This window comes from Anguilla rostrata, chromosome 12, assembly GCF_018555375.3.
Source record: "Anguilla rostrata isolate EN2019 chromosome 12, ASM1855537v3, whole genome shotgun sequence".
NCBI lineage: Eukaryota > Metazoa > Chordata > Actinopteri > Anguilliformes > Anguillidae > Anguilla > Anguilla rostrata.
Genome location: NC_057944.1, coordinates 6,903,239 through 6,926,738, shown reverse-complemented (window position 1 = coordinate 6,926,738; position 23,500 = coordinate 6,903,239). Strand labels below are relative to the sequence as shown.

At 48.3% G+C, this 23,500-nt stretch overlaps 1 protein-coding gene across 1 annotated transcript; it reads left to right on the top strand.

Annotated features, from left to right (window-relative positions):
• Positions 1–172: 172 nt before the first annotated feature.
• On the top strand, positions 173–4,487 carry LOC135236739 (carboxypeptidase D-like). Its single transcript, XM_064303253.1, has 8 exons — positions 173–188; positions 303–374; positions 887–982; positions 1,107–1,171; positions 1,775–1,906; positions 3,120–3,305; positions 3,586–3,688; positions 4,249–4,487. Exons 1-8 carry the CDS (start codon positions 173–175, stop codon positions 4,485–4,487), a joined length of 909 nt encoding a protein of 302 aa, XP_064159323.1.
• The last annotated feature ends 19,013 nt before the right edge of the window (positions 4,488–23,500 follow it).

The following is a 23,500-nucleotide window of genomic DNA, read 5'->3' as shown; positions in this document are numbered from 1 at the left end:
AGATGCGGTGTGTTACCGTGTCCAGGTAATGCGTCGCAGTAGAGCGGGTGTACTGGGCGGTTGTGCATAGAGCGTGGTACGTCAGACGCCGAAGGCGTGGCTTTGCGACTCGCAGTAAGGGTTGTGTGTCTGTGTGGAAGCGAGTGGGGTTACCTGTGCAGTAACTCGCAAGATGCGTGTGTCGTGTGGTGAGTATGTGTCCATAGGAGCGTGTGTTTTTTGGTGTTGTATGTCGCGTAGATGCGTGTGTGTGGAATGCGTGCAGCGTTCAGATCCATGAGGGCGTGTAGCGATCCGACCAGTTAACTGCTCTGTGGCTCTGGATGGGGGGACGCTGCTCGCCACTTACCCCTACAACAAACCTGTCCAGCCAGGTATGTCCTGTGCTCTGCCTCTGTTTCCTGTAATGCTCTGTTTCCTGGTGTAGGCTCTGTTTCCTGTAATGCTCTGTTTCCTGGTGTAGGCTCTGTTTCCTGTAATGCTCTGTTTCCTGGTGTAGGCTCTGTTTCCTGTAATGCTCTGTTTCCTGGTGTAGGCTCTGTTTCCTGTAATGCTCTGTTTCCTGGTGTAGGCTCGTTTCCTGTAATGTCTGTTTCCTGTGTAGCTCTTTCTGTAATCTGTTCTGGGGTAGGCTCTGTTTCCTGTAATGCTCTGTTTCCTGGTGTAGGCTCTGTTTCCTGTAATGCTCTGTTTCCTGGTGTAGGCTCTGTTTCCTGTAATGCTCTGTTTCCTGGTGTAGGCTCTGTTTCCTGTAATGCTCAGTTTCCTGGTGTAGGCTCTCTTTCCTGTAATGTTCTGTTTCCTGGTGTAGGCTCTGTTTCCTGGTGTAAGGCTTTAATGTTTGTTAAGTTTCCTGACAAAAGGCTGTTTTTCATATTGTGCTCAGTGGAGAATGAAGACACGTTGAAGTACCTTGCTTCCGTATATGCCAACAACCATCCCACGATGCACCTTGGGCGTCCCGGGTGTCCAAACAGCCAAGGTAGGTAGGCGGTGATGCTGAGAGTGGGTGGGGTGTAGATTTGGGGGAATTCTGTCCTGCTAGCGAGCCTGATGGAGGAGGCTCAGCGGGGCCCAGCTCACCCGTCCCTATTGTGTGTCTGCAGTGGAGAACATTCCGGGGGGCGTCCTACGCGCAGCCGAATGGCATAGTCACATGGGCAGCATGAAGGTACACTAACCTGTGTGTGTGTGTAGTTTGTGTGTGTAGTTTGTGTATAGTGCGTAGTGTGTGTAGTTTGCATATAGTGTGTGTGCGTGTAGCTTGTGTATAGTGTGTGCATGTGTGTAGTTTGTGTATAGTGTGTGTGTGTGTAGTTTGTGTATAGTGTGTAGTGTGTGCATGTAGTTTGTGTATAGTGTGTGTGTGTAGTTTGTGTATAGTGTGTGCATGTAGTTTGTATATACTGTTTGCGTGTTGTTTGTGTATAGTGCGTAGTGTGTGTGTAGTTTGTGTATAGTGTGTGTGTATCTGTAGTTTGTGTATAGTGTAGGCCTATGTGTGTAGTTTGTATATAGTGTGTGCGTGTTGTTTGTGTATAGTGTCTGCGTGTAGTTTGTGTATAGTGTCTGTGCGTGTAGTTTGTGTATAGTGTGTGTGTGTGTATAGTTTGTGTATAGTGTGTGCGTGTAGTTTGTGTATAGTGTGTGTGTGTAGTTTGTGTGTAGTGTGTGCGTGTAGTTTGTGTATAGTGTGTGTGTGTAGTTTGTGTGTAGTGTGTGTGTGTAGTTTGTGTATAGTGTGTGTGACGCTGATATCGGTCCCAATTCTCAGGACTTCAGTCTGGATTTCGGGCACTGTCCTGAGATCACCGTGTACACGGGCTGCTGCCTGTTCCCCGCTGCTGACCAGCTGTCCCGCCTGTGGGCGGAGAACAGGAAGTCCCTCCTCAGCATGCTGGTGGAGGTGAGTGGGGCGGGGTGGGGCGGGGCTTGGCTCCACATCTTCATTGGGGTGCAGCACATCCAAATATGTCAAATTCAAATTATGTGTCATACGACTATCTGTTTGTTTCCTGTGTTTGGGTTTTACTTCCTGTGCACGTTTGTAAACCCGACCCTGTGGTCCCGTTTCTGTCTGTTCTCCCAGTCTGAATAAGGTGGAAGAAAAGGCATACAGTCAGGCTGTCCTGTCTCCTTTAAAAAAAATTAAAAATAAAATAGATAGTGGAATGCAGCAAAGGAACGCTGTTGAAAATCCATGTCTACCACTGAGAGTGAGCGCGTACATTTTGACATCCACGTCACATCGTAAACTCTGTCTTATTTGTCGAGTGACAGTACTTACAGTCAAACGCGATTCCTGTTTTTATCTTCACCTGAACAAACATAACCAGGTCTTGCTCCCTATTTTCAAGCATTTTGACATCATTCTCTGTCCCTGGATGACATTCCACACAGAAGCCATTTCCTTTATGATTTGATATGATAATGGTTTGCTTTGGTCAGGAAGGTGTGGTGGATTCTACACAGATATAAAATTGTTTACCTCTCCGATTCCAAGGTTAAACCAGTTCTGTCTGTTTTAAGAGCGCTGTCTGGATGAGTAAAAACTCTGTTCCATTGCTTCTGAGGGTACAGGCAGATTTAAGGGTCTTTTTATTGTTTTGGATACATTCAGAAAAAAGTAAAGGAAATTGCTTCTGTGTGGAATTTTATCCTGGGACAGGGACTGATGTCAAAATGCGTGAAAATAGGGAGCAGGGTTATGTTTCTTTCAGGTGAAGATTCAATTTCGATTCAATTTTATTTGTATAGCACTTTTTACGGAGAACTGTCACAAACACGCTTTACAGAGTAGAACAGAGTTTGGCTGTAAGTACTGTCCCTGGACAAATAAGACGGAGTTTACAATGTGATGTGGACAAAGTGCTTCGTGTAAATATCAGAACACCATGGGCTGTTTTTTTTTTTAACTTGGTGGGGACAAATTATATTTTTGTCCCCACCCCCCCCTCTGCGATCTGAGACTTCTGTTTCTGCCAGATATGAGGTTTCCGTCTAACTACGATTGAGGTGGTCTAATGTGCGTTGAAAGGTGTTCCAGAATGTTCTTTCCAAATTTAAACCCCCTCTGTGTTTTTTCTCTCTCTCTCTTTCTCTCTCTCGCTCCGTCTCAGGTGCATAAAGGGGTGCGGGGCGTGGTGCAGGATAAGAGCGGGCGGCCCATCGTGGGGGCGATGATCGTGCTGAACGGGGGGGTGCGCGTGTTCACCAGCGAGGGGGGGTACTTCCACGCCCTGCTGGCCCCCGGGGCTCACAACATCGAGGCCGTCGCCGACGGCTACCAGCAGCAGCGGCAGAAGGTGGGTGTGTGAGGGTCTACGGGACTAGCGATGACCTCAGCGATGACATCAGCGATTACTCATGCAGTGTTTCTCATAAGCACCCACAAGGGAAAACCCTGTGCACAAATACACACAGTGTTTTTACTGCGTAAAAGTGTAGGAGAGTGCATGTGCATTCATTTATATAGACAGACTTCGAATTTCCCATAATGCCTCTCAAACATCGGGGCGGTACGTATGTTAAGCTGTGTTTAAGGCGTGTCTGTCTGACGCGTGTGGGGAAACCCGTCTCTGCCAGGTGTTCGTGTCGTCGTATGAAGCCGCCAGCTCCATCATCATCGAATTCGACATGGACAACCACATCTTCGGCCTCCCCCGGGAGTTTGTGGTGGCCACCGCGGGTAAGTGAGTGGAGGAAGCCGGGACCAATCGGCTGCCGGTACCTTCAGGAGTCTCGGTTGTCCGGCCCAATCGGCTGCCAGGACCTTCAGGAGTCTTGGTAGTCTGGCCCAATCAGCTGCCGGGACCTTCAGGAGTCTTGGTAGTCTGCAATGCTGTCAGACCTCAGATTCACAGCCTGCCAGGACCTTCAGGAGTTCATTGAGTTCATTTTTTGGTGGCTAAACTGTGCAGAAGCCGAGACTGTTTCTTCCATTAAAGCCATTTTGAATACTGCAAATTATAGTTTAGTCACTTGTAGATGCTTTTAACCAAAGCGAATTACAAAAGCACGTGAAACACGGCAAATGTTTATTTTTATATTCTAGCTTTTAATTTTAACTTAATTGTTGCAGAATGTTATTTTAACTGCTTTTCATGTTCTTTCAGTAGTGTTTTTTCTAAATTCAGTTCTTTTTTTGTCAATGCCTTTTTAGTTTTAATTTTTCTTTTGTGGTGCGTTCCCGTGCTTGGCCTGTTTTTACCGTTTCCTGTTCTCACCGCCGCCTCTCTCCCCCCCCAGCGGCCTCCATGACCGCCCTGGTCATCACGGCCTGCATCATCTGGTGCGTGTGCTCGGCCAAGTCCACGCGGCAGAAGGACGGCTTCCACCGGCTGCGGCAGCACCGCGACGACTACGAGGGCGACATCCGCCTCACTCAGGCTCGAGAGTCCGCTGGCCCATTCCATGGCCGCCTCGGAGAGAGTCCCTGCCCGCCACCGAAGTGTCCCCAGTGCGTGCTCCTGGTCGAGACACGCTGAGACGCTCCAACAAGCTCTGAGCACAGACCGCCCCGTCCCCATCACCCCCACTGACGCGAAAGCCCCACTGCCCTGGACCCCACCCGCGTCTCTTACACACACCCAAACGCTGGCACACCACCCCTACCACCCACCTCTCCTTCACAACACAACTGAGACTACGTCCCATTCAAACTGCTACGACACACACACCACCGCACCAATCAGACCCACTATCACACACCACATGGCCTGCACGAATTAACCCCACCACGCAAAGTGCTCAATACAAATCACACACACCGCACACACACTCACACATCCCACAACACACACACACCTCCACTACACACACACAAGCACACACACACTCTCTCACTCCACACACACACACTACACACACTACATACACTCACCACGCACACGACACACCCACACCACACCACATCACACACACATACACACACACACACACTCTCTCACTCACACACGCACACACGCAGTGAAATGCAGTGCCTTGGCTGTTTGGTGATAAAGACGCTGGTGTCCTTTTTGCTCACAGGCTAATCACAGTGTGGGGGGGGTGGGATGGGCGGGGGGGGGCAGGGGGGGATATGACCCTGACCCAACCTGACTGTGTGGAGGTGGCACAAGTGACTCCGGCGCACCTGGCTTTAATTAAGGCCTTAATTAGTGTAAATTGGTGTAATCAAAGTGACTCGTTCAAATCAGCTGCAAATCAGCCAGTGGTTGAAAAGCAGGTCTGTGGGGGGGGTTGGGGGGGGGAGGTGCTTAATGTGAGCTCTGCTGTGGGTTTCCTTGTGTCAGGTGGCGTTTGGTTCACGACCCAATCTACGTGACCTGCTTCAGCTCGGACCCCACTCTCTTACCTGCACTGGGGGAAATTCTATTTATTATTATTATTTTTTGCACCTGTAAATTGTATTAACCCAGAGATGAATTATCTGCTTTTTTTCCCCCCTTGAAATTGAGGGACATTGTTCATAAATGATATCAGAGGTGATTTTGTGTTCTGTATGTGCAGATGTCTGTGACCGGCTCAGAGTGTTGTGCACAGAACGGGATGTGGAGATGGAGGGGGGGGGGGGGGGCGGGGGCGGCGTGAGATGTTTTTTGGGGGATTTGGGAGGGAGATCCGCTTTGCAGAACGAACCCCTGCGTGTACGAGCGCCCCCCTTTGGTTGTTTTTATCATGTCCATCATTGCCGCACCCAAACACGGACCGCGCCCCTTTTACCAACTTACCTGCCACAAATCTTGCCCCTCCCACCCATTCACCTGCTACGAACCACGCCCCTTTCGCCCACTTACCTGCCATAAACCACGCCCCTCTGGCTGTCTGAGTCGAACATCTAGAACCGCAATCAATGGACACACCCCCAAAAAGCACACAGTCACATGATCACTTACATCACAGCACACCCATCGACAGCCTCTATGACCAGAAAGCACAGTTTTTTAAAGCCCCCCCCCCTCCCTTTTCCTCCCAATTTTGGAGTGTCCAGCCCCAGTCACACCCCAGTGCTCAATGCGCCCCCTGCTGTCTGTTTGGGGGGGCGCGGATGTGTTCTCGTCCGAAATGGCCAGTGTCAGTCGCTGCTTCTCGTACACCGCGGTTCATAAGCCAATCGCGTGCAGACACCAGTGGGAGGAGGACTGTTTGTATGCAGCTGGACAGGGATCTTGTGGGCCCCCGATTGGCCAGTGCCCCCACCCCCACCCCCACCCCGGGGTGGATTGGATTCCATACCAGACCCTGTGTGTGGTGTGCATATATCTATGTGTGTGTATGTGTGCGTGCGTGTGCCTGCCTCCCCACCTGCTGTGTGCCCCTATATTTCTTTGCCGTGGTTTGTGTGCTGTGGTTCCGTTCATTTTGTTAAAAGGGGCAGAGTCGTTCATTTTGAAGGGGAACTCCTCCCCCCTCCCCCAATTTCCCCCTCACAGGATAGAGGGGATGTGAAGCAGTGAAGCTCTTTCCCCTGTTAAATGCACTACACGCTGTATGTACCCCTATGGGCCATATACAACAGTCCCATACTGTCCCCATATCCTCATTTGGTGGGGGGGGGGGGGGACTGCACTGGACTCTCTCCCCATGGCAGGAGGACAGGTTCGGTCTGAATATTGGGTTTTCTGGTCGGGGGGGGGTGGGTAGTCCTGATTCTGATTCTCTGTGATCCGTGTTGGGACTGTGTGTTGGTTTTTTATATGAGCTTTGCATTATATTTTCTCTTTTTTATAAAAAATAATTAAGTGTAGATAGTGAAATGGCAATTGTATGTGAATTCAAATAAGAAGTGCAATTAAATTTAAACAAAAAACAAATTCATATTCACCAAGTGTCCATACTGCAAACTCTATTATCCTGTATAGTCTACAGTCAAGTCCATACTGCAAAGTCCATTATCCTGTAGAGTGTACAGTTATGTCCATACTGCAAACTTCATTATCCTCATCATGTACAGTTAAGTCCATACTGCAAACTCCATTATCCTGCTAAGCATACAGTCAAGTCCATACTGCAAACTCCATTATCCTGCTTAGTGTACAGTCAAGTCCGTACTGCAAACTCCATTATCCTGCATAGTGTACAGTCAAGTGCATACTGCAAACTCCATTATCATGCATAGTGTACAGTAAAGTCCATACTGCAGACTCCATTATACTGCATAGTGTTCAGTTAAGTCCATAATGAAAACTTCATTATCCTACATAATATTGCAGTCAAGTCCATACTGCAAACCCCATTATCCTGCTCAGTATACAGTCAAGTCCGTACTGCAAACTCCATTATCCTGCTTAGCGTACAGTCAAGTCCGTACTGCAAACTCCATTATCCTGCTTAGCGTACAGTGAAGTCTATACTGCAAACTCCATTATCCTCAGCGTGTACAGTCAAGTCCATACTGCAAAGTGCTTGTGCCATATGAAGCTATGAGTAATTTATCCGGTTTATGGTCTTTCGTATGGTGATGCTCTCTTAGGCTGAATCACATAGAGGAGCAGGAAGTAGAACAACTTTTATATAGCACCTTTCATGCAAATGGCTCATTGTGATTCACAATCTTGGTGTAAACTAGACAAAATGAACAAACGGCAAAATTACAAAAATGGGTTTTTAAAACAGTGAAATTCTGGAGTCTATGGCCCTGGATTGAAAAACAAGGTCTCCATTTTGTTCAAAATCTAGACAGGTACAGTTGGGAGATGCTTGTTAGCTGGTCTCAGCTCTCTGTAAGTAGAGTAAAGGGTTAAAAAGTCTGCAGTCCATGTCTAATTAAAACCTTAAAACTGATACAGGAAGTTATTGGCAGCTGTGAAGTAAGGATAGGGGTCATGTGATATCTTACCCACTTTGGTTAAAAGTCTAGCTGCATAGTTTGGCACTAGTTGCAGGCAGAACAGGTTGTATTGGCTTAGGAAAAAGAGCAGGGCTTTTTAACCTGTTCCTGGTGTAGCCTCGTGCTAAACTGCATGTCCTTGAGTATAAAGGGCTGTTGCTTTTTAAATTAGACTTCAAATGTGTAAGCTTTATCCTCTGTCGAAACTGCATTTGTTTCACAAAGAATATTCTGTATTCATTTAAGGATATAGATTATTCAAGTTTTCGAGACTTTTCTTTTTCTGGAATGTGCTGCTGTGACAAATATTTTTCGAATAAGTTTCAATTTTGTATCAATTGAACTGAAATCAGCAAAGTCCTAAATGTTGAAAATGTGGACAACCTGTTCCATCGAAAAAGAACCCATTTGTGGAAAAGAGCTCAAAGACCAAACTGATACGGAACCAAACTTGTGTTTTATTAATATTTGTTTCGGCACAAAATTATGGCGCTTGAACAGGGGCTCCAGCGACCTTACAGGATTGAGCCGGAATGAAACCCGGCCCGCAGCGGACCTGCAGTCCCAGGGACGGGAAAGCCAGAACCCGAGGAGAACGGCTATCATGGGCACAGATTGTTTTACTCGCTGGTGTCCAGCACAAATCACCTATGGGACAGGTAGTTAAAAAAAAGCAATGTCGTCTATCTTTGTTGATCTTACAGGGGTACACAACGAGCCTGCCACATTTTTTTGGGTACCTGCACTGCACACCCAGTGCACCCCATCCCCAGATGAGTTTCCCCCCAGGAACTTTCTGGCAAAAAAAGAAGAAAAAAAGACTGATCCCACAGTGGCCGGAACTCGAAAGTCCAAGATCTCAGCCACACCAAAAGAACGAAATGCACACATCAGCTCTGAAAGAAGTACCACTGCAACCAGTTATTTCACTTTATATTATTAATATTCATTTTTTAAAAGCCCTCTCACAAGGTCTCTCTTATCTTCGTCTAGATCCTCTTAAACTAGCCCTGCCAGTCTGCTTTAATCCAGTCGGCTGTGCCCCGAACACCCCGTGTACAGGTGCGCCCCATTCCCACATTACCCCCCCTCCCCCCAACAAATACTGCTGCAGCTGACTCCCGCACACCTGATAGGATCACCTGCATTTGAGCAGCCAATCAGAGATGTGGCTGAAGCTCATCTAACACACCCCAATAAGATCACCTGTACTGGAGCAGCCAATCAGAGAAGTGGATTTGGGAGAACCAGCCAGGAGGGGTGTGCGACAGGGTTGCAGGCGAAAGCTGCCGGTGTCAGAAATGACTCCACGGAGGGAGGGAGCGGGTTGGCTGGGACCGCCCCCTGTTGCCGTGGGAAACGCTCTTTCCCCCTGTGAGTCAGATAGCGCCAGGCTGTGTTCAGACACGTGGAGCATCCTGGTGGAGGTTCATTTCAAAAGCCCAAACCAGGACGCTGCTGTTCTCAGTGCTTGTTATGCAAACACAGGGCAAACGGTTTTCCAAGGTGTGACACGCGGGGAGAGATTCACCAATAACCCGTGCCTTTGTTATTTGTGTCAAACACAGGCTGTTTGTGCTCCTGGTGCGGTACACACAACGGACAGCAGTTTACCCTGTGTGTTATCCTGCCTGGGGGCTCAGAGCCAGGGGCCAGATCCTCTTCCTGCCGGGGCGGGGTGAATCGCTACACATGTTTCTGCCTAGCAACACACCCTTCGAGTGACGCAGACACCAGTAGGAGAGAAAGGTCTCCGGTCTGCCGATTTTATTGATGAATTGAGCATTTCCTCGCTCCTGTCCCTGTGTACCAAGACTGTGCTCACTGTGTGGGTGTGTGAGCAGACCTGGGTCAAACTTTTCTGTGCTCTGTTGATCTTGCCTGGTGTAATTGAGCCTGCCAATATGACCAGAAGGCGGGGTTTGTACTTTTTGGGAGTATTTCATTGGTTTCAATACACCACACAAGATCAGTAAAGCGTAGAAAAGTATTGAATCCAAAACAAATACGTATTTGACCCAGGTCTGCGTGTGAGTGGCTGGTGGACTCTAACTCTGTGCATTTGTGGTGTGGGTGTGCTAGGGTGTATCAGATTCCAAAAAAAAAAAGAAAAGAAAAGAGGACAGGGGCATTATGAACGTAATGCTAGGCTATTTACAATACACAATACCTGCCTGGGCGGATATTTGTGGTCCAAGAAAGAAGAAATGTGTGAGGAAAATAGGATGTCTAGTCAGCCCAGGGTGTGCAGCTGGTGAGCCTTGGGTTCCTTCCTCTGAGCCGAAATGGTGGCTCCTCCCCAAGCTCACTGGGGGGGGGGGGATAAGATGGCTGAGTACAGCAGCATGCTGGCGGTGTGTTGTTTCAATGGAACACTCACGTTCCCGTTCCAGAGACATGTGGTCCATGTTCAAGGGCACCAGAACATGAGGTGAAAGTTTGAAAATGGCGACAGGACTGAACTTATCTGGCTGCTGAACTCTCCAGGGGGGGTATTTCACAAAGCAGGATTACAGAGTTGGCTGGAGTTGAGTAAAACCTGGAACAGCTCTTTTTACTTCAGTCCATGTTCCAGATTTGGGAGAATTCCAGGTTTTACCCAGTGCAGCTATCCAGCTAACTCTGTAATCCTGCTCCATGAAACAGGGCCCAGTTGTATGTGGCCATTGAGTTGTTTGAATTGTTACTTGCTCTGGTTGTAATATGTGACCTCGCCACCATGCTAGCAAAGCCAGCATTGCCTCACCCATGAAACATCTCCCAGGGAGAGTTAACTTCCTGTTCAATAAATGAAACCTTGAAACATAACTTCCTGCCTTTGGACTAAGTCCATAGACACCTTCAGGTCCATCCTTCAAATTGCCACGCCCTTTTCCTTCTCTCCCTCCATCTGTACCTCCTTTCATCCCTCGCTATTCTTTATTCACTCAGGACCCTTCACCTCTCCCACCTTTGTTTATCTCCCTCCAGTCATCTCAGTCCTCCCTCCATTTTGATGAACTCATGTTCTCTGCTGTAAGTCACTCTGGATAAGAGTGTCTGCTAAATTAATACAATGTAATCTCAGAACTCACATGCACTCTCATACGTGTATTCATACGTGCGTACACTCACACACACACACACACACACACACACACACACACACACACACTCAGTCCTGTTTAGTCCTGGAAACGGGTCGTCTGGCAGGTGTGCTCTGGTGATTGTGTGATTAATGCAGGGGCCTGAAGTTGGCTCAAAGTTCCCTCTCTCAGCAGAAGAGGAGACAAACAGAACAGTGTGATTGATGAGGACCTTTATAAGCAGATGGAGGTTTGCTGGTGTCTTTAAAAGCTGTAATTAAAAACAATTTCCAAAGTGTAGCTTGGAAGTAGTTGGTCAATGGTCACATTTTCAATTAATTAGTACCTGGGATTTGTTAATAGGTTTATTCAGAGTCAATATGCTAAGTAAAATAAATGAACTAAGGGGCTAGTTTCCTATTAGTATTCAATTAGTGTTTAAAACAGATTATTTGTATAAAAGCTCCCCTTTAGTAGTTAAATACATTTCTACTTTGGTCTGCAGTCCTGCAGGGGACTCGCAGTGATTGATGAGGCAATTCTGGCACGAGGGCGCGGATCCGTGATTAAAATCTGCTGTTCGCTCACAATGCGAAACAAAGCCGTCTCCCTCGGCAACTGAGGAGAACCTGAATAAACAATAACTCCAGCAGACAATGGGATGTGTACAGAGCGCGTGGGCGTGCAGAGGGCTTCACCTGCCCCTGGGAGAAGCGCAGCGGCACCGCCCGTTCGGCGGGGAGACACTGTCGCCCTGGAAACGTTTCTCTGTCAGAAGCAGAACAGCAACGGGGCTGATCGCCGTTCTGTAGTTTTTTTTACCCTTCTAATGTTAAAACCGTTGTTTATAATGGGGAAAGACCCCGCGATTTCACGGAGGGCTATACTTATCAGTCATATGTGTGTAATTATCCGAACCGTTCAGGAACACGCCGTTGTAATAATAAATAATACTAAATAAATCTATTTAAATTGAAGCGCAAGCCCGACTTGCGTGCTCCATTTGTACGCTGCGGCCCCCCGAAATAAACAATTAATTCTCACTCTCAGTTCCCAATATTGGCCACAGGGTGTCGGTAAAGCCTCAGCTCTTACCCTTTACAGAGACGAGTACCAAAAATCTGGATACGTTGCAAGAATTTCCACTCTTCCAACCAGCACCTCTGCATCGCAAGCAGATATCGCGTCTGGAATGATCAGACCAACACATTTTTCGAACAGTTAAGGACCCAATGGAACCACAGTGTTCACTACATCAACAGATAAAGATGTATACTTTTTACATTTTGTTTTATTTTTTACAAATTTATAAGCAGGAAAAAATGATTAAACATTTTGTATTCGTTTCAGCTTCGTAATTTTATAAAAATGAGAGTTGTTGCTAAATGTTACAGGACATGTCCGTTTTGTCAGTGCAAGTTCACTTTTGATTGGCGGTTCAATAAGTAGATAAGCTGCTGATGTTAAAATGTGAATTGTTGTGCTAATTACGTAAGTAGCATCGTCTCCAAAAAGCCCAATGCCAAGCCCTCTGTAGTGGGCAATAAAATAACCAGATTTAGTACAAAAAAATCTAATGTAAAATCTCAACTGAATAAAACAGGCTTCATGTCTTAGCGCTTTATTGGTTTTGTTTTTATTTTTTATGAGTGACTATTAAATTTTGGTTTAATTTCACGTGGAATTTATAGCAGCACACTCCTAATATAAGAATTGACTGGTGAAAGTATTCCTCTACATTGATACATTTTAATTATAAAATAAATTAAATAATAAAACAAGTAAACTGAAGATAAGATAGGAACCATGTTAAGAGATAAACTTTGTTCAGAATTGCTCCAAATAGACAATGCTACTGCATTTCCAGTATTAAAGGGTTTTAGCTTTAACTCAGGGAGGACCCAGAATGCCCTGGGGCGTGCACGGGGCTGCTGATGAGGAGCTCCCTCTCTGCTAATTGGCTCAGGAGGGAGTCGGGGAGCTCTGGTGGCTCACCTGGCGCTGGTGACACACCTGGACAGGTGTGTGTTCCCTCCGTGTTTTTGTTTGGCCTGCCCGTCTCGTGTTTGCAGGAACAAAGATGATGTTAATGCAGTCTCTGTACCATAGGGCGATCTAAGAAAACAGGTGCACTCATTTATTTACTTGGGTTAAAGGCTTCAGCCATTGCAGAGGAAACATGGGAAATGTAGTCCAATCCGGTGAGGAAAGACAATAGAAGTGAGTGTGTGTTTTTCAGAGTGGCCTGATGGGGTTGCTGCTAAATGCGCAGTAAAGTGGGCATATTCAGAGTGACTGATTCACCATTAAATGCAGAATAATGCTGAACTAATGAGCGTGGGCATTGCAGTCCATTAGACGTTTCCTGGAAGACTGGCTGTGGTCACTGATTGCAGTTTCCTGTAAGTGAACCCTGACTTTCCTCTCCCTTATCACCATTCTGTCACTTGTGCGGTAGTGTTTCACTGAGCTGTGCTGTAGTGTTTCACTGAGCTGTGCAGTAGTGTTTCACTGAGCTGTGCTGTAGTGTTGCTGTGGTGTTACACTGTGCCATGCTGTATCATGCTGTGCTATGCTGTAGTATTGCTGTACTGTGCTGTGCTGTGCCGTAGTATTGCTGTAATGTGCTGTATTGTAGCGGTACACTGTGCTGTGATGTAGTGTTGCTGTGCTGTGATGTAGTGTTACACTGAGCTGTACTGTAGTGTTGCTGTGCTGTGCTGTAGTGTTGATGTGCTGTGTTGTGCTGTGCTGTAGTTTAAGATAAGATAAGATATACTTTATTGAACCCCGTGGGGTAATTTGTCCTCTGCATTTTGACCCATCCTAGATACTTAGGAGCATTGGGCAGCCACAGTGCAGCACCCGGGGACCAACTCCAGTTCTGAGGCCAGTGCCTTGGTCAAGGGCACCTGCAGGAGCGCACCTAACATGCATGTCTTTGAGTGTGGAGTACCCGGAGTACCCGGAGTAAACCCACGTGAACACGGGGAGAACATGCAAACTCCACGCAGAGAGGATCCGGTCGGACCCGGATTTGAACCCGGAACCCCCTTCTTGCGAGGCAACAGTGCTAACCACTATGCTGCAGTGCTGTGGTTTTATACTGTGCTGTGCTGTAAGTGTTACACTGAGCCGCATTGTGCAGTGCTTTACTGTGCTGTGCTGTAGTGTTACACTGAGCTGTATTGTGCAGTGCTTTACTGTGCTGTGCTGTAGTGTTACACTGAGCTGTATTGTGCAGTGCTTTACTGTGCTGTGCTGTAGTGTTACACTGTGCTGTGCTGTATTGTGCAGGGCTGAGCTGTATCATGCAGTGGGGGAGCTGTGCTGTGCTGTTGTGTTATACTGTGCTGTGCTGTATTATTGCTGTGCTGTGCTGTATTATGCAGTGGGGGAGCTGTGCCAAGCTGTGCTGTATTATGCAGTTGGGGAGCTGTGCTGTATTATTGCTGTGCTGTGCTGTATTATGCAGTGGGGGAGCTGTGCTGTATTATTGCTATGCTGTGCTGTATTATGCAGTGGGGGAGCTGTGCTGTATTATTGCTATGCTGTGCTGTATTATGCAGTGGGGGAGCTGTGCTGTATTATGCAGTAGGGGAGCTGAGCTGTGCTGTGCTGTATTATGCAGTAGGGGAGCTGAGCTGTGCTGTGCTGTATTATGCAGTGGGGGAGCTGTGCTGTGCTGTATTGTAGTGTTATGCAGTGGGGGGGCTGTGCTATCCTGTATAATTGCTGTGCTGTAGTGTTACACTGGGCTGTGCTGTTTTATGCATCGGGGAGCTGTGCTGTGCTGTATTATGCAGTAGAGGAGCTGTGCTGTGCTGTGCTGTATTATGCAGTAGGGGAGCAGTGCTGTGCTGTGCTGTATTATGCAGTAGGGGAGCAGTGCTGTGCTGTGCTGTATTATGCAGTAGGGGAGCTGAGCTGTGCTGTGCTGTATTATGCAGTAGGGGAGCTGTGCTGTGCTGTGCTGTGCTGTATTATGCAGTAGGGGAGCTGAGCTGTGCTGTGCTGTATTATGCAGTAGGGGAGCTGTGCTGTATTATTGCTGTGCTGTGCTGTATTATGCAGTGGGGGAGCTGTGCTGTATTATTGCTGTGCTGTGCTGTATTATGCAGTTGGGGAGCTGTGCTGTGCTGTATTATGCAGTAGGGGAGCTGAGCTGTATTAGCGCTGTGCTGTATTATGCAGTGGGGGAGCTGAGCTGTGCTGTATTATGCAGTAGGGGAGCTGTGCTGTATTATTGCTGTGCTGTGCTGTATTATGCAGTAGGGGAGCTGTGCTGTGCTGTATTATGCAGTGGGATGGGCATATGCTGTGTGCTGTATTATGCTGGTGCTGTGCTGTATTATGCAGTGGGGGAGCTGAGCTGTGCTGTGCTGTGCTGTATTATGCAGTGGGGAGCTGTGCTGTATTATTGCTGTGCTGTGCTGTATTATGCAGTAGGGGAGCTGTGCTGTATTATTGCTGTGCTGTGCTGTATTATGCAGTGGGGGAGCTGAGCTGTGCTGTGCTGTATTATGCAGTAGGGGAGCTGTGCTGTATTATTGCTGTGCTGTGCTGTATTATGCAGTAGGGGAGCTGAGCTGTGCTGTGCTGTATTATGCTGGCTGTGGCTGTATTATGCAGTGGGGGAGCGTGCTGTATATGCTGTGCTGTGCTGTATTATGCAGTGGGGGAGCTGTGCTGTGCTGTATTATGCAGTGGGGGAGCTGTGCTGTATTATTGCTGTGCTGTGCTGTATTATGCAGTGGGGGAGCTGTGCTGTGCTGTATTATGGAGTGGGGGAGCTGTGCTGTATTATTGCTGTGCTGTGCTGTATTATGCAGTGGGGGAGCTGAGCTGTGCTGTGCTGTATTATGCAGTGGGGGAGCTGTGCTGTATTATTGCTGTGCTGTGCTGTATTATGCAGTGGGGGAGCTGTGCTGTATTATTGCTGTGCTGTGCTGTATTATGCAGTGGGGGAGCTGAGCTGTGCTGTGCTGTGTTGTATTATGCAGTGGGGGAGCTGTGCTGTATTATTGCTGTGCTGTGCTGTATTATGCAGTAGGGGAGCTGTGCTGTATTATTGCTGTGCTGTGCTGTATTATGCAGTGGGGCGAGCGTGCTGCTGTATTATGCGTTGCTGTGGCTGTATTATGCAGTGGGGGAGCTGTGCTGTATATTGCTGTGCTGTGCTGTATTATGCAGTAGGGGAGCTGTGCTGTATTATTGCTGTGCTGTGCTGTATTATGCAGTAGGGGAGCTGTGCTGTATTATTGCTGTGCTGTGCTGTATTATGCAGTGGGGGAGCTGTGCTGTATTATTGCTGTGCTGTGCTGTATTATGCAGTGGGGGAGCTGAGCTGTATTATTGCTGTGCTGTGCTGTATTATGCAGTGGGGGAGTGGAGCGCTCTCGGCTCTGGGCCCCTGTCAGCTCTCCCTAACTGAGCTGTAAATCTGCTGCAGGCAGGAATTAGAGGTGCCCTGCGGGAGCGGGGCCGGGTGATGAGACAGTTTGATGGCTCCCCCGCTCTGAGAGCACGGAGGGGCACAGCAGCTGCTCAGAGTTACGCAGGATTTAAGAGCTGCAGTGAAGCCAGGTGAAGACCACACACACGTCCTCCACACACACACAACACCCCACCACACACACACACCACATCATACTCACACACACACAGAGGCACAGACACTCACACACACACACACACACACACACACACAGTGCCCTAGCCCAGCTGAGACAGCATTAGAGCCCAGCCCTCTCACTCAGCAGCGATGGAAGCAAGCGGCAGCGTCTTTGCAGCGAGGCGGTGTGTTCATTAACCCAAAAGGCATCTCTGCCTCCAGCGGTGCATCAGGAGAAATGATATACACTCAACCGCCTCTGCTTTACCCATTTAAACCGTCACTCAACGGGAAACACCATGCTGCTCAGCACAGTTTCACTCTGCACTCCCTGCAGTGCTAAAGTCAATACTTACACTGCATCCAAAAACTGCATCTCACACACAGCCAGAGCGACCACACCATCAGCGCCAATGCACAGCCACTCAGCACTCAGCGCTGAGTCATCTGAAAACACCGCTGGCTGAGGGGGGGTTGGTTGGGGGGGGGGTAAAACATCTGGCTGAGGGGGGTTGGTATAAGGGGGTAAAACAACTGGCTGAGGGGGTTGGTGTGGGGGGGGGGTAAAACAGCTGGCTAGGGGGGTTGGATGTGGGGGTAAAACAGTGGCGAGGGGGGTTGGTATGTGGGGGGGGTAAAACAGCTGGCTGAGGGGGGTTGAGTGTGGGGGGGTAAACACAGCTGGTGAGGGGGGTTGGTATGTGGGAGGGGTAAACACAGCTGGCTGATGGGGGGGTTGGTATGTAGGGGGGGTAAAACAGCTGGCTGATCGGGGGTTGGTATGGGGATGGGGGGTAAATGATGAGGCCTTAGTCTTTAATGTGAAACTCACCAGAATTCAGCTCTTTGCCATGATGTGGTAGGTCTGTGTGTGTGTGTGTGTGTGTGTGTGTGTGTGTGTTGCTCTGTTTACATATGGGTTACTGTGCGTATATCTGGGTCAGAGGTCACAGATGTAATGAATGGCAGCCAGGCTCGCTGTGTAACCAGCGTAAATCAGAGAGAAGCAGAGAAGCAGCGATCCAGAGCAGGAGGGGGAGAGACCCAGAGCAGGAGGGGGAGAGACCCAGAGCAGGAGGGGGAGAGACCCAGAGCAGGAGGGGGAGAGACCCAGAGCAGGAGGGGGAGAGACCCAGAGCAGGAGGGGAGAGACCCAGGAGCAGCAGGGGGAGAGACCCAGGGCAGCAGGGGGAGAGACCCAGGAGCAGCAGGGGGAGAGACCCAGGAGCAGGAGGGGGAGAGACCCAGGAGCAGGAGGGGGAGAGACCCAGGGCTCAGCAGTGCTGGAGCAGCCCTACTGCAGTCAGCAGTGCAGCTCCCATTAAAAAACACACACACTCCACTCAGACTCATTAGAGAGACACATTAGCCGAGTCTCACACGCAAACAGCCGCGCTAATGCTGTCTGGCGGAGAGGGGCATGCATTACTGTCCGGAGCCGAGCCTTGTGGGAAATTCAGCAGAAGCCCTTCGCCGTCCGGAAGCTGCCGCAGCGGGGGCAGGCAGACACACCTACAGACACACAGACAGACGCACGGACAGACACACGGGCAGACCCACGGAGTAGATCCCCAGGACACTGACACACAGTAGCCCGTCCTTGCTGTCCTTCAGACGCCCTGGGCTGCCAGGAGAAGGGTTTTGCGTCCTCTGCTCCTTCTGCTCTGCGTTTCGTGCCAGCGCCCCGGCCTCTGGGGTGCTCTCGCTGCAGACCTCCCCACGTCCCGTCGGCCTCTGGGCTGCTCCGCGGTCCCTGAGGATGGGGAGCGGTCGGGCGCTCGTACCCGCGCCCCGGCCGCCCCCGCGGTGCCGTTCGCCCTGCGGGACTGCTGGGACTGCGGCACTTGGCTGGCCGTCCCGAGGGACGCCGCGAGCGCTGCCCAAAAACTGCAGCTCCCCCCCCATACGAGCGTCTGCTTCCGCCTCCACGTTTAACACGCTGAGCAGCGCTGGATCAGTCCTGTTTAACACACTGAGAACTGGATCAGTCCCATTAACACACTGAGAACTGGATCAGTCCTGTTTAACTCACTGAGAACTGGATCAGTCCCCTTAACACACTGAGAACTGGATCAGTCCTGTTAACTCACTGAGAACTGGATCAGTCCCTTTAACACACTGAGAACTGGATCAGTCCCATTAACACACTGAGAACTGGATCAGTCCCATTAACACACTGAGAACTGGATCAGTCCCATTAACACACTGAGAACTGGATCAGTCCCATTAACACACTGAGAACTGGATCAGTCCTGTTTAACACACTGAGCACTGGATCAGTCCCCTTTAACTCACTGAGAACTGGATCAGTCCCCTTTAACACACTGAGCACTGGATCAGTCCCCTTTAACACACTGAGCACTGGATCAGTCCCATTAACACACTGAGCACTGGATCAGTCCCATTAACACACTGAGAACTAGATCAGTCCCATTTAACCCACTGAGCACTGGATCAGTCCCATTTAACACACTGAGAACTGGATCAGCCCCATTTAATAGACTGCTAATCCTGGTGCAGGCCCTTTTTAACACGCTGAGCTGTCTCACAACCACTCGGTCTGCATAGCCCCCCCCCCTTTAACTAACCGAGCTGATCCCAGGCCAGCCGCCAGCGGTTCCCTGGCCCCGCGGGGTGAATAACAGCCCCTCAGGGTGACGTAACGCCCCCCCCTCGAGGCGCAGGAGGGCTGTGGAGCGCGGGTCAGTCTCCAATGGCAGCGCCTCGCCAGGGACGAACAGGAAGGGAGCTCGCTGCTCATGACAGGAGTCTCCCCCGAGACCTTCCGCATGAGGAGCGTGCTTGTGCCCTGTTTGTGCCAGTGGTGCTGTGCATGTGTGAATGTGTCAGTGGGGATATGCATGTGTGAATGTGTCAGTGGTGATGTGCACGTGTGAGTGTGTCAGTGTGTCAGTGGGGATGTGCATGTGTGAATGTGTCAGTGGGGATATGCATGTGTGAATGTGTCAGTGGTGATGTGCACGTGTGAGTGTGTCAGTGTGTCAGTGGGGATGTGCATGTGTGAATGTGTCAGTGGGATATGCATGTGTGAATGTGTCAGTGGTGATGTGCACGTGTGAGTGTGTCAGTGTGTCAGTGGGGATGTGCATGTGTGAATGTGTCAGTGGGATATGCATGTGTGAATGTGTCAGTGGTGATGTGCACGTGTGAGTGTGTCAGTGATGTGCATGTGTGAATGTGTCAGTGGTGCTGTGCACTTGTGAATGTGTCAGTGGGGATGTGCACGTGTGAATGTGTCAGTGGTGATGTGCACATGTGAGTGTGCCAGTGGCGATGTGCACGTGTGAATGTGTCAGTGGTGATGTGCATGTGTGAAATTGTCAGTGGTAGTATTTCGGTGTCAAATGCGACATATATTGGAAAACCAAAAGATTGTATTTTTGTATCAGTGGTTACTTGTTTGCGTTGGTGCTGCTGTTTTTGTGTGTCAGTGGTTATTTGTTTGTATCGACAGAGATTTGTTTGTGTCAGTAGTGCTGTGTAGTGTAGTGTTTGTCAGTGATGGTGTAGGTCAGAGATTTGTTTGTGTCAGTAGTGCTGTGTAGTGTAGTGTTTGTCAGTGATGGTGTAGGTCAGAGATTTGTTTGTGTCGGTAGTGCTATGTAGTGTAGTGTTTGTCAGTGATGGTGTAGGACAGAGATTTGTTTGTGTCGGTAGTGCTGTGTAGTGTAGTGCTTGTCAGTGATGGTGTAGGTCAGAGATTTGTTTGTGTCAGTAGTGCTGTGCAGTGTAGTGTTTGTCAGTGATGGTGTAGGACAGAGATTTGTTTGTGTCAGTAGTGCTGTGCAGTGTAGTGTTTGTCAGTGATGGTGTAGGACAGAGATTTGTTTGTGTCAGTAGTGCTGTGCAGTGTAGTGTTTGTCAGTGATGGTGTAGGACAGAGATTTTTTGTGTCAGTAGTGCTGTGCAGTGTAGTGTTTGTCAGTGATGGTGTAGGACAGAGATTTGTTTGTGTCGGTAGTGCTGTGCAGTGTAGTGTTTGTCAGTGATGGTGTAGGTCAGAGATTTGTTTGTGTCAGTAGTGCTGTGTAGTGTAGTGTTTGTCAGTGATGGTGTAGGTCAGAGATTTGTTTGTGTCAGTAGTGCTGTGTAGTGTAGTGTTTGTCAGTGATGGTGTAGGTCAGAGATTTGTTTGTGTCGGTAGTGCTGTGCGGTGTAGTGTTTGTCAGTGATGGTGTAGGTCAGTGCCGGTGTGCTGGTGTCAGCGGCGTGTGTGAGGTTTGAGCTGCACGGGGAGCTGAATATCCAGACCTGCTTTCGTTAATGTCTCCCAGGGGCCCCCTGGGCCCAGGGGCGTCCCGCGGTTAAAACATTTTGTTCTCTTTTTTAATGTTGCAGCGTTGCCGCGGCAACCAAGAACATGACCTCCCAGAGGCGCATGCACTGTAAAAAAAAAAGAAAAGAAAAAAAAATAGCTTTTGTTCTCCCAACCAAAAATATTTTAGGCAACTGATTACAATAGCACTTTTAAGTTTGCTCAGCTTTCAGTGTTTAATGTTCCGTGAATTATGACTCCTAACTGTCGGTGACAAACCTTTTACGCTGGCACAACAGCCATAAATAACGTATTAGCCCATATTGTGCTGTTCAGCTAACAAACCAACATAAAAAATGTAAAGGTATTTGTGGGGCAAAAAAATATATAAACAAGGCTTGACAATATTCTGTCCGTCCGTCCGTCCGTCCGTCTTCTATACCACTCTCTTCAGGTCCGGGTTGTGTGGGCGGCTGGAACGCATCCCAGCATGCATTGAGTGGGGCCGGCCAGGAGTCGAGCGCAGAACTCACTGTCCGTGCGGCGACAGCGCTGTACGCCACGCCGCTGTGCCGCCTCATGACCAGACTGTAATCTCGAGATGGTCATCTTGAAATCGTGCTTTTATTATTTATTTATTATGCAGCATCATTAAAAGATTATTTCGACTGTAAGAGCAGCATTCACGCTGCACATTTCACTGTGTATTTGATGCGCTATACAGTCTTATTTTTGTTGTTGAACTGCGCCATTCAAGCGCCGCTTCATACACAAAATGCACACAATAGGCGGAATCATTTTCTGTAATTAGCTGTAGCCCCGGTTAATAAGGTATTAATTTCAGGCGGACCGTGAATGCACCAGCGTACCCTCGTCAGCCCACGATTTGCTCAGTGACATTTATGTACGTGAATGTGGCCCTGAGTTAAGCTCAAGACTAAAAAAAAAATTTAGAGAAGCAAGTTGCCTTGAAATTCTCAGTACCGGTAGATTACGTGGATTGCATGGGGTGGTGCATCGGTGCAGTGAACAGCACTGTCACCTCGCAGCAGGAGGATACTGAGCTCGAATCCCGCTGGGCCCACCCAGTGCATGCGAGGATAGGCTCCAGTCCCAACATAGCCTGGACCAAAAGCAAGCGCTACAGCAGATGAATGGATGGATGGATGGATGGATGGATGGAAGAAAGGAAGGAAGAAATTTTTTAAAAATCTTTTCTCCCCCACTAACATGCCTGGGTCAAATACGTATTTGCTTTGGATTCAAATACTTTTCTACGCTTTACTGATCTTGTCTGGTGTATTGGAACCAATGAAATACTCTCAAAAAGTGTAAACCCCACCTTCTGGCCCACAAACATCATTATTTCTCACATTGACCCAGTGTAAAATTCTTAGTTACATGGACTTGGTAATATTTCCTTACCTTAACCCTTTGTATTTGAATGAAGTACTAAAATGTAGTTCACAAAACTACAAATATTTTGTCAGCTGAACAGAATAATATGAGTTAAGTTTATTTGTGGCTGCTGTGCCAGAATAAAAGGCTTGTCACTGAAGATTAGCCATTATAATTTACAGAACATTGAACCTTGAAAGCTGAGCAAACTTAAAAGTGCAATTGTAATCAGTTACTTAAAATCTTTCAGTTGAGAGAAGAAAAGAAGATTTTACAGTGTCCTGATATCTGTATACAAACCTGGGGCAAGGAGTGTACAAATCATAAATCCATATGGTCCTCCTTTCGGCTATTGACCGTAAAGTTAATCAGTTCAGCGTCGGTCCGGCCCTGTGCTTCTTTTGGCTATTGACCGTAAAGTTAATCAGTTCAGTGTTGGTCCAGCCCTGTGCTTCTTTTGGTTTTGTAACCGACTTGTCCTGTGCAATCAGATAATGCCCTGGAGTGTGTGTCCGGCTTTGTGCGCACATAAAGATAAAATCCATTTTTTAAACCCAGGAAAGATAAAACACTGGCTGCAGCAATGGTTGGTTTAATTGAAGCGAAGCCACTTCCTGCACCATGAATCATTTATGAGACATTAGTTGGGAGTGTGTGTGTGTGTGTGTGTGTTTGTGCGTGTAAGTAAGTGTAACAGGGGCTCCGGGTTTGCAAAACCCGGAATATAGATGTCCAGTGGTGTGGTAATCTAGGCTGAGAGATGTTTTGACATAAACGATTAGCTTAACCCCAGTCATAGCTCAGCTTTTATCTAGCTGTAGCCTGGCTACATCCTAGTCGCCTAAAACACTTTCACTTTTCAACAAAATGTAGCTGGGTTTTCACCTGAAGCAACTTTCCCCCCAAAAGCGTTCACCAGGGTAGGTCTGCATTCAACAGGACAATACAACTGTGCCAACAGCCAAAGTCTCCATCTAATAAACAAAGCACTTAATACCAACTCACTCTTATTGCGAAATCAGTCTCACTCAAACCAGTCTTATTACCAAACCATGCCCTTTCCAGGGGTGATGTTAGAGTCTGTAGTGGGACGTGCTAACTGGCTAACGTCTCTAAACTTCACTACATGATTGTTTATGTGTGTGTGTGTGTGTGTGTGTGTGTGTGTGTGTGTGTGCGTGTATGCATGTGCGTATGTGTATGTGTGTGTGTGCGTGTGTGAATATGCATATGCATGTGTGTGAACGTGTGATTGGAGAAACGGTTCTGTAAATGAATCTTCACTGTACATCATGACTCCTGACTCCACTCTCATG

Bases quoted from the DNA above. Each gene is read 5' to 3' on its own strand.
- LOC135236739 (XM_064303253.1), top strand. The intron at 983-1,106 runs GTAGGTAGGCGG...GTGTGTCTGCAG, and splicing joins CGGGTGTCCAAACAGCCAAG to TGGAGAACATTCCGGGGGGC. The intron at 3,689-4,248 runs GTAAGTGAGTGG...CTCCCCCCCCAG, and splicing joins GTTTGTGGTGGCCACCGCGG to CGGCCTCCATGACCGCCCTG.